Here is a 10,789-nt window from a genome sequence, read left to right on the forward strand (position 1 = left end):
GCTTCAGAACAAACTTAGGGGAATGGATACATAGTAACCTCCTTTACCAACCAGGTAAACTGAGGGTCGCTTAGAGAAGTTATGTGGCTTGCCCAAGGTCCTTTAGCCAGAAAGTAACAAAAGTCAGACCCGGCGCTCTCTGCATGACAGAGTGTCAAGTGTCTCCCACCTGGGTGAGAGTGCCAGGGCCTGTCCACCCCACTGCCACCCACCCCATCCCTCCAGGGAGCCCCATCAAGGACCCCAGGGGATCACGAGTAGGCGGCATCGCTCCCCGCAGCCAGGATCTGAAAGGGGACAGACCAGAAGTTAGCTCTGCTGGACACAGCTCTTGGGAGCCGCCATCCCAAGCCAGACAGCGGGCTTTGTGAGGTCATGTGACAACGGAGAAGCCTCAGCCTCGGTCTGCACTGACTCAGTTCCTCTGTTCCCCACCCCTCCCGGGCCAATTCCAAAGCGCAGTTGGCCTGGGGACAGGGGTGGGGTATTGGTGGCAGGGCCTTCTGGTCACTGACCCTGTTCCTCCGCCCACCCAGAAGCCCTCTCCGTTCTCGGTGCTCCCCCAGCTCTCTGGCTCCTCCAGGGCTGGGGCGGGGTGCTGACACATAGCAGGTACTCGGTTCATACTTCGTAGCCTAAGTTGGATTTCCGTGAGCAGAAGATCCCCAAGTCTCCCCTTTTGACCCTGCCTCCCCTTTACATACTGCACATCTTACTTGCCCCTCACTACCCAGCCCCAGGACCCCCCCTCCTCCAGAAGGCCCGCCCAAGTGCTCCCACCCCAGTGAGCTCTCCGCTTCCAGAACTGCAGAACCCTCAAGGGAACGTTTTGAGGATGCAGAGACTGTCAGTAACACGTTGGAACGGGATCTGGCACATTACAAAGGCTGAGTGAATTGGGGCTGCTTGTGAAAAAGAGAGGCCCCTTCCGGGCCTGATCTGTTCGCCACCAGGGGGCACCCTCTGCCCAAAAACCCCCTGACACGGGGGGGGGGGGGAGCAGGATGGGGCGCCCCGTCCGGAGCACGGGGATGGGGGGGGGGGCTCCGCCCCCCCTGAAAAGTGGGTCTGCGATCCTCAGGTCACCCGGAAGAGCGGTAGGAAGGCCGGAGGTGAGTCACGGGGCGCGCACCTTTCTCCGGACCTCTCGGTTTCCCGGGGCGTGAGCACGTGCCGGGCAGTGTCCCTCTGTCGTCTGTCTGCGTTTCAGCAGGGTGAGCACTTGCTACCTGAAGGGCAGGGACACGTCCGGCAGCCCCGTGAGACTCCCACCACTGCCCCCATCGTACGGATGACGAAACCGAGCCTCCGAGGAGCGCAAGAAGCGGTGCCCCTCCTGAGACGCGCCCCGCCGCCGCCCCGGGCCCCGGGCCCCCCTTCCACCGGCCCCGTTCCGCGCACAGTCCGCTTTTATGGGGGGCTATGACCCTTCCTCGCGGCCTCCTCCCTCAGAAGGCCACTGCGTGGCGTCTTTCCCCGCGACTCCAGCACGGCGGGGCGGGGCGCAGGGACGCGGGCCGCCCCGCTTCCCGAACTCCAGGGGTTAAGGCCCGGGTCCCGCCCCCTTTCCCGCCAGCCCGGCGGGAGTATGAATAGCCCCGTTCCCTCCGCGGACGTCCAGTCGCCGGGCCGCTCCTCGCCCCGCCCCGTCATTGTCCCCGCCGGACTCCCTTTCCGTCCCCCGTCCGTCCTCCGAGCTCCGAGAGTCGCTGGCTGCCCCCGCCGCCCCGCGTCTCTCCACCGTCGGCGGGCCAGCCTTGCGAGCAAGATGGAGGGCTGCCTGGGGGAGGAATCTTTTCAGATGTGGGAGCTCAACCGGCGCCTGGAGGCCTACGTGGCGCGGGTCAAGGCGCTGGAGGAGCAGAACGAGCTGCTCGGCGCGGAGCTCGGGGGCCTCCGGGCGCAGAGCGGGGACGCCTCGTGGAGGGCCCGCGCCGACGACGAGCTGGCGGCCCTGCGGGCGCTCGTCGATCGGCGCTGGCGCGAGAAGCACGCGGCCGAGGTGGCGCGCGACAACCTGGCGGAGGAGGTGGAGGGCGTGGCGGCCCGGTGCCAGCAGCAGCGGCGGGCGCGGGAGCGGGCGGCGGCCGAGGCGGCCCGCAGCCGGCGCGAGGCCGAGGCCGAGAAGGGCGCCCGGGCGCGGCTGAGCTCGCGGGCGGCGGAGCTGGAGCGGGAGCTGGAGGCCGTGTGCGCGGCGCACGAGCAGGAGCGCGCCGCCCTGAGCGCCCGGCCGCGCGCCCCCCGCCGCCCCGCCGCGCCCCGCGGGCCCCCCGCGCCGGCCCCCGAGCTGCACGAGCTGGCGCGGCGGCTGGGCGAGGCGTGGCGCGGGGCGGTGCGCGGCTACCAGGAGCGCGTGGCGCTCATGGAGGCGTCGCTGGGCCAGGCCCGCGAGCGCCTGGGCCGCGCCGTGCAGGGCGCCCGCGAGGGCCGCCTGGAGCTGCGGCAGCTGCGGGCGGAGCGCGGCGGCCTCCGGGAGCGCCGGGCCGCGCTGGAGCACCGGTTGGAGGGCCGCTGGCAGGAGCGGCTGCGGGCCACCGAGCAGTTTCAGGTGACCGCGGGGTGCGGGCGAGCGGGGCGGGCCCCGGGGGGGGGGGGTGGCCCGGGGATGGGAGCGGGGGCGGAGGGGCTGCCGATGCGGGGGCCGCTTCTCAGGGAGGCCGACCTGGGGCCGGAGGCCCTTGACTTTCCCAACTTTGTCTAGAGGAGGGCGGGAACGGCGGGGGTTCGGGGCCCCGTCACAGCGCCCCCCCCCTCCCCCGCCCCGCCTCCCGGGAGGGCAGAGGGGCGCAGGAAGCTCGCGGTGGCCTCCTCCTCACTGTCCGGACGGTCCCTGGGCCTCTCCCTCGGAAGATGCGCACGACACCGCTACCCGCCCCCGCCCGCGCCCCCGCAGCGCGGAGTCGGCGGGTCTGGCCACTGCCCTCCTCCCTCCTACGGGGGGGGGCGGGGGTCAGGGGCCCTGGGTGTGCGGCCACCAGCCCTTCTCCCGTGTCTAGGCTTCTCAGCCCTCCTCGCACATTCCAGAGGCCTGGGACAGCTGCTCCCCCTCGCACGGTGCGATGGGACCAGCAGCTGAGAAAACAGCCTCCTGCCTGGGCCAGACAGAGGTCCCCCCCTCCCCCGCCCCGTCTCTCTGAAAAGAAAGATTCCAGAACTTGTGGGAAGCGGAGGGGGCGGGGGAGGCTGGTGTGAGGACCAGGAGACCGTGATTGGGACCGGTGGTTGGCCTCCAGCCCTGCGGGGCCCCAGGCCTCTTGATGAATGGTTTTTCCTTCTGCTTCCGCTTCCACTCCCCCCCCCCCCCCCAACCCATCTCCTCTCCTCCTTCTCCTCCCTCTTACAGCGGGAGAGGGGCAAGAGGGGCCACCGTCCTCCTCTTGGGAGGGATTCGGCCCCAGGCGGAATCCGCTCTCCAGAGAAGTCAGGCAGGGGGCCGGAGGCCCGGCTGCCAAGGGGGCTGCAGGTTGGACGGCAACCGCCCCTTCACTGGCTGCCTCTGGCTTGTCCTGCAGCTGGCCGTGGAGGCCCTGGAGCAGGAGAAGGAGAGCCTGCAGAGCCAGATTGCCCAGGTCCTCGAAGGTCGGCAGCAGCTGGCACACCTCAAGATGTCCCTCAGCCTGGAGGTGGCCACATACAGGTATGGGTGGACCCGCCCGCCCAGGCACACACACACACACACACACACACACACACACCCGCGCCCGAGGCAGAGACACCCCCCCCCCCCCCACCAAGGGGCTCAGGGCCATGGGTGCTGGTAACTGTGCTACCACTAGATTCTGTGATTCTAGACTGATCCCTGCCATACCAGGCTGTGTCCCCCCTGAGCCTACCTGCTCCCCCGTGGTCCAGACCATAGAAGCATCCAGTGCCAGGAAACCCCTCAGGGAGAGGTGATGTTGCCGAGGGGGACGGCCTCAGGAGAGACAGCTGGACATGTGTGGGGCATCTCCATCCAGACCCTCCCCCAAGGGGCTGAAAAGCCCAGTCTGTGTGTGTGTGCTCATGCGGAGGGGGTGATGTCCCCGGGCAGCCCCAGAAAGGAGGAATTGCAGGTGTGGGGGGCGGGGTGGCGCTGACTCACCACCTGACCTGGGCCTCTGTCTCCCTGTCTGGAGACGGGACATGGGCCGGGTGACATCCAAGGCCCCTTCCACACTGACTCCCCCTCAAGCCCCAGGGCCCCGGCCCTGCCTAGCCCTTCTGCTGATCACATTTCCTGTTGGCTCCAGAAAGGCTGAGACCGAGGAAGGGCTGGTCCTGAGTCTGTGGCCTTGGGCAAAGCCACAGTCTCTTCTGGGAAACTGGTCTGCTGGGCCGAGGACCCGGTGATGAGCCCGAGGAAGGGGCTTTGCCACGGAGGTGGGAGGGCAGGGCTAGACACGCTATGAGGACAATGCCCCCAGAATTCACAGGCCAACAAAATCAGGGGGCCTGGGACAGGTTCAGGAGGGCAGGGGAGGCAGAGCCCAGAGAGGGAAGGCCAGTGAGGGTCTTGGGACGGGGAAGAGAGTGTTGTATGGCCACGGAGCCCAGAGCCCAGAGAGCAGGACAGAGGTGTGACCATGGCAGACACTCATCAGACTCAGAGCCCTTGAAGAAGAGTAGAGAGAGAGTAGATGTTCAGCATAGCTTCCCCCTCCCTATCAGCCCCCTCCTCCTCATTCCCCGTGGGGCACTGAGGCAGGGTCATGGACACAAAGGCCTCCGTTGCCCTGAAAGGGTTGGGATCCAGAGTGCTTAGAGATCCCAGGATGAGGGCCTTGACCCCCAATCAAACCACTGAGGGGAAGGTCTGGGCAGGCTTAGCCACTGGTTTTTGAAGCATGAAAAGGATTTAGAGAGAGAGCGCAGAATTCATTTGCTTTTGTCTGTGAGCAGCTTTGGGGGCCCTGGGGGAGAAGGAGGGAGCCTATATCCCATGGGAACGGCCTGAGAATTCCCATTTCCCCCAGGAAGCCCCCTACTCAGACCCTCCAGAAGGCACTGCGGACAAAGGCAGCAATTAGCATGAGAATCGGCCCCACAGGGAGGATGAGATCACTGGCCTGGGTGTGTGTGTGTGTGTGTGTGTGTGTGTGTGTGTGTACACACACTGTGGGAATCTGCTTGTGTCTGTGAGTCTAGCCCTGTGTCCCAAATAAGCGTGTGGTGCCGTGTGAACCAAGTGTGTGATATCTGCGGGTCTGTGTCCGTGTGCTTTCACGTGTACAGCCAAGTATAACCCCACGTGTGGCTTTTGTGTGACAGCGGTGACAATGGAGAGGAAGCCTGCGGGGCCAGGGACCGCAAGCTCAGCCGAGTTCTCCGGGGCTGGCTTGCCTGCAGGCCTTTGGGCAGAGGAGGACTGACTGACTTTTCCTCCCTCATCCCCAGGACCCTCCTAGAGGCTGAGAACTCCCGGCTGCAGACCCCCGGCAGTGGTTCCAAGGCTTCCCTCAGCTTCCAGGGTAAGAGGAGGGGGGCCAGATTCCCCCAGACTCTCTCCTTCTTTGCTCTTTATACCCCGGAGCCATTCCTCTCCTGGGAGGCAGGTCTAGGTCTTGACCCCTTGGCCTCATCAGCCGGGTGTGTACTCTCAGCTCCACTAGCCAGTGGAAGGTGGGGGCAGGGCTCACGGCACTCTTGCTGGAAGTGGGGGCCCCTGCCAGTACCTACTGACCCTGTTTCTTGCCCTCTGCCTTTCCAGACCCTAAGCTGGAGCTGCATTTCTCTGGGACGCCAGAGGGCCGGCATCTGGGACCTTTGCTCTCTGCCCTGAGCCCTACTCCCCTCTCCTCGCCCTTGCCTGATACCCTGGAGACACCTGTGCCAGGCTTTCTGAAGAGCCAAGAATTCCTCCAGGCCCGTACCCCAACCTTGGCCAGCACCCCCATCCCGCCCACCCTTCTGGCTCCCTGCGCTGTTACAGATGCAGAGATCAAAACCCAGGATGCCCCCCTCTCCCTGCTCCAGCCGCAGCTTGGGAGGCAGTGGGCTCCAGAGGCCATATGGGCTAAAGCCAAGGAGGCCATCACTACCAGCGTCCTGCCAGGACCAGAGGAACCCGGGGGTGAGCAACAAGAGGCCAGTACAGGCCAGTCCCCTGAGGATCATGTCCCCTCAGCCCCACCCCTCAACCCTGACCGCCCTAGTTTAGAGGCCAAAGGTGGAGAACCCAATGGGTCTGGAATGTCCAGCAGATTCCAGGAGGAAGGTGAAGGGCAAATTGGGGGGCTGGCAGAGAAAGAAACAGCCATAGAGGTCAAAATGGTGAACGGTCTGCAGCAGGAAACATGGCAAGGAGATGGGGGTCTGAACATGAAGAAAACCCAGGACTCCCAGGGTCCTTTGGAAAAAGAAACTCTGAAGTCTCTGGAAGAGGAAATTCAAGAGCCACTGATGTCTCTGGAAGAACAGACCCACGAGACACTGAGATCTCTAGAGAAAGAGAATCCAGAATCTCTGCGGTCTTCAGAAGAAGAGACTTTAGACACATCTAAAGGTCTAGAAAAGGAGAATCAAGAGCTATTGATGTCTTTAGAAGAAAAGAATGCAGATGTAGTGAGACCTCAAGAAACAGAGACTCTAGAACTACTTAAGCCTGTAGGAAATGAGGACTCACAGACATTGCGATCTCTAGAAGAGGAGAATCAAGAACTAATGAGGTCTCTTGAAGGTACTCTAGAGACATTTGTATATCCAGAGAAGGAAAGTCAAGAATTAGTGAGGTCTCAAGAAGAGAACTTTGAGTCAATGAGAGATCTAGAAAAGGAGAACCAAGAGCCACTGAGAACTCTAGAAGATGGGAATCGAGAGAACTTGAGACTACAAGAAAGAGAGAACCAGGAGTTTCTGAACTCTCCGGAAGATGAGAAGCACAAGACCTTGAGAACTCTAGAAAAAGAGATCCAGGAACCACTGAGGTCTCTGGAAGAAGAGGACCAGGAGACAACGAAGGCTCTAGAAAAAGAAAACCAAGAGCCAGTGAAGTCTCTAGAAGATGAGAACCAGGAGACATTGAGACCACCAGAAAAAGAGAACCAGAGGTCCTTGAGATCTTTAGAAGAAGAGGACCAGGAGACAAGGAAGCCTCTAGAAAAAGAGAACCAAGAGCCAGTGAAGCCTCTAGAAGATGAGAACCAGGAGACATTGAGACCACTAGAAAAAGAGAGCCAGAGGTCCTTGAGGTCTTTAGAAGAAGAGGACCAGGAGACAACGAAGCCTCTAGAAAAAGAGAACCAAGAGCCAGTGAAGCCTCTAGAAGATGAGAACCAGGAGACATTGAGACCACTAGAAAAAGAGAGCCAGAGGTCCTTGAGGTCTTTAGAAGAAGAGGACCAGGAGACAATGAAGCCTCTAGAAAAAGAAAACCAAGAGCCAGTGAAGTCTCTAGAAGATGAGAACCAGGAGACATTGAGACCACCAGAAAAAGACAACCAGAGGTCCTTGAGATCTTTAGAAGAAGAGGACCAGGAGACAACGAAGCCTCTAGAAAAAGAGAACCAAGAGCCAGTGTGGTCTCTAGAAGAAGACCAGGCAACATTGAGACTTCTAGAAAAAGAGAACCAGAAGCCAGTGGGATCTCTAGATAAGAACCAGGAGACATTGAGACCTCTAGAAATAGAGGACCAGGAGCCAGTGGGGTCTCTAGAAGATGAGAACCAGGAGACATTGAGACCACTAGAAAAAGAGAACCAGAGGTCTCTAGAAGAAGAAGATGACCAGGAGACAATGAGGCCTCTAGAAAAAGAGAGCCAGGAGCCAGTGGAGTCTTTAGAAGAAGACCAGGCAACACTGAGACTTCTAGAAAAGGTGAAACAAGAGCCACTGAAGTCTCTTGGAAAAGACCAGGAGATATTTCGACCTCTTGAAAAAGAGAATCAACAGTTGTTAAGATTCCTAGAAGAAGAGAGTGCAGAGGTGATGAGATCTCCGGAAACAGAGAATTTAGAATCACTCCAGTCAGCAAGAGAAGACTTGGGAATATTGCAGTCTCTAGGAACTCAAGAGCCCCTGTGGTCTCCAGGAGAAGTGAATCGGGAGACAATGAAACCTCTAGAAAGGGGAAGTCAAGAACCACTGGAGTCGGTAGAAGAGAACCAGGAGACATTGAGGCTCCTAGAACAGGAGAACCAGGAGTCCCGGAGATCTCCAGGAGAGTGGGGCCTAGACAATTCGAGACCTCCAGAAGGGAGAGGTCAGGAAAGTCAAAGGTGCCTGATAGAGGAAGAGATCCCGGAGCAGGCGAGGAATCAGGAGTCCCCGGGGTCTTTGAAAGAGGAAAGGCAGGAGTCCCCGCTGTCTGCCCGACACCAGGGGAGGGAAGAGAGAGTGGCGGACCAGGAACTAGATCAGGAAATGCCCCCCGGTGGGGCCGCAGGGGGCAAGGAGGCCGAGGCAGAGCTGGACGTGAGGGAGTGGGGTGGCCTCCCCGGGAAGTCCGCGGGGCACGGAGAGCTGCAGCTGGCGGCCGCAAGGGAGGTCTGGAGGGCAGGGGAGGGGCGCCCAGGGGGCCCTGAGCCCGAGGAGCAGAGGGTCCCGGTTGAGGGAGCCAGGGGGGAGGGAGGCCCCGAGGGCTTCCAGGACCCTGAAGGGCAGCCAGAGCAAGCGGGGGGCCCGGGCCTCCGAGCTCCCCAGGGAGTGTTGGAGGGGAAAGACCTGGTGTTGGAAGGCAGAGAAGAGGCCCCAAGGGATGGCCAGGTCTCAGAGGTCGCCTCGACGGCTGTGGGTGAGGCTACTTCGGGCAGCCAGCAGGGACCAGAGCGGGAGGTGGTGGTGCCACCCGTGGGTGAGGAAGGTTTGGAGGCAGAGAGGAGGCAGGGCTTGGAAGAACCCCAAAAAGACCCAGAGGAGGCAGCTGCTCTGAAACCAGAGCTTTCCAGCCCGGCTGGGAGGAGCACAGACCCCCCGGAGCCTCCCAGGGGCTGGGAGGAGTCGGGCTGGGAGGAGTCGGAGCCCGAGGCCCCCTGGGGGGCAGAGGGGGCGTTCCCTGCCGAGACCCTGTGCCGCGCTCTCGGCGGAAGTGGTACCCCTCAGCCCGGGCCCCAGGGGCCCGAGGACGCAGGGGAAGAGGCAGTGTTAGAGCCAGCGTCGCCGCCCAAGCCATCGGAGCCCCGGTCGCCCACCCCAATCCCTGGAGATGCCCCTGGGCCCCAGCCCCTGGCTGCGGGGAGCCAGGAGGCTGGCTGGGGGCTGGAGGGCCAAGCGGAGGCTCTGGGAGGGGTGGAGGGGGAGCCAGAGGAGCTGGGTTCTGAGGGGAGCCCCGAGGATCTCCAGGAGGAGGGGGAGGAGAACCGAGAGGACAGCGAGGCTGATGAGCTTGGGGAGACTCTTCCTGACTCCACTCCCCTGGGCCTCTATCTCAGGTCCCCCGCCTCCCCCAAGTGGGACCTGCTTGGGGAGCAGAGGCCCCCCCCTCAAGGGGAGACCAGAAAGGAAGGCTGGGATCCTTGTGTGCTGGCCTCTGAAGAGTGTGGGGCCCAGCCAGGGGAAGAGGAGGAGGGGGAGGAGGAGGGGAGGAGGGAGGAGGAATGCGGTCAGGACTCTGACTTGTCAGAGGAATTTGAGGATCTGGAGGCTGAGGGTTCTCTCCTTCCTGGGGTCCCCGGGGAGGCTGTGGAGCCTCCAGGCCAGAGGCCTCAGATGCTGCTGGAGCCTGCAGCCTGGGAAGGGGATGGGGAGTCTGATGGGTTTGCAGATGAGGAAGAGAGCGGGGAGGAGGGCGAGGAAGACAAAGAGGAAGAAGAGGGGAGGGAGCCAGGGGCTGGCCTGTGGGGCCCAGGGCCCTCTGTCAGCACCCTCCGCGCTCTGAGTGGCCCTCAGAGAGGGACCGTCCCGGGCTCTGAGACCGTGGATGTCAGCGTTCCCTGGGACGACAGCTCGCGAGGCATAGCAGCCGATGCCGGTGAGGAGTCCCAGAACAGCACCGAGCCCGAGCCCTCGGGCTCAGAGGAGGAGTCTGACCCTGCTCCCTTGGAGAGGGAGGACCCAGTCCCTGGCCCTCTGGAGAGCCGCTGTGGGGTGGGAGACACGGGCCTGGGGGTAGGGGACACCCTTGGGGTCAATGGCCGGGTCCCCAGCTTGAAGGAAGAGTTAGAGCATGTGAATGGGGGGGTGGTAAATGGGCTGGAGCAGTCAGAGGGAGGAGGGCAGGGAGAGCCAGGGGGCCCCCAGGGGGACCAAAGGAGCCCCTTGGAGGACGAGGAGGAGGGGGGTGCCCTGAAGACTCCTTGGGCAGGACCTTCTCTTCACCTGGGCCCAGGCCAGTTCCTGAAGTTCGGTCAGAGGGAAGGAGACGTGGAGTCCTGGTCCTCGGGCGAGGACTAGAGCGAGAGCCCCTCTCCCCTCACTGAGGACTTGGTGGGGTGGGGGTGGGGGCCCCGAGCCCCCTCCCTGCTCAGAGGCAGCACCCTTAAGTTATGATCTCCTGACCTGTGGTTTCTGTCCCTGAGGCCTGACTGGCCAGGGCGAAGCAAGGGGTGGCACAGGGAGACGCTCCAAGAACAGAGGCCCCCAGACCCTGCGAAGGGGCCACCCCGCCGCCACTGTCCCTCGAGGCTTAAGCCAGCTGAACCGCTGTAGGACTAGGCCCTTTCCTGACACCCCCTTTCTCCCCCTCCTGCCAGTGGGGGAGGGCTCCTCCCAGGAGAGGGGGCTGTGGCACCCTTCACCGTGATGTGCCCCCTCATCGCACCTTCTTGGGGTGTCTGGCCACCCGTGAGGGTGTGTTCCCATGTCCTGACCCCCTGTGTTCCTGCCCCCTCGTGTCTGGCTCATCCCTGCCTGAATAAAGTCATGCTTCCACCTA

At 62.4% G+C, this 10,789-nt stretch overlaps 1 protein-coding gene across 1 annotated transcript; it reads left to right on the plus strand.

The window, feature by feature from the left end:
* Positions 1-1,601: 1,601 nt before the first annotated feature.
* Positions 1,602-10,789, plus strand: NES (nestin). Its single transcript, XM_060644629.3, has 4 exons — positions 1,602-2,548; positions 3,513-3,637; positions 5,377-5,450; positions 5,690-10,789. Exons 1-4 carry the CDS (start codon positions 1,769-1,771, stop codon positions 10,306-10,308), a joined length of 5,598 nt encoding a protein of 1,865 aa, XP_060500612.3. The 5' UTR covers positions 1,602-1,768; the 3' UTR covers positions 10,309-10,789.

Source organism: Panthera onca, chromosome F1 (assembly GCF_046562875.1).
Source record: "Panthera onca isolate mPanOnc1 chromosome F1, mPanOnc1 haplotype 2, whole genome shotgun sequence".
Lineage (NCBI taxonomy): Eukaryota > Metazoa > Chordata > Mammalia > Carnivora > Felidae > Panthera > Panthera onca.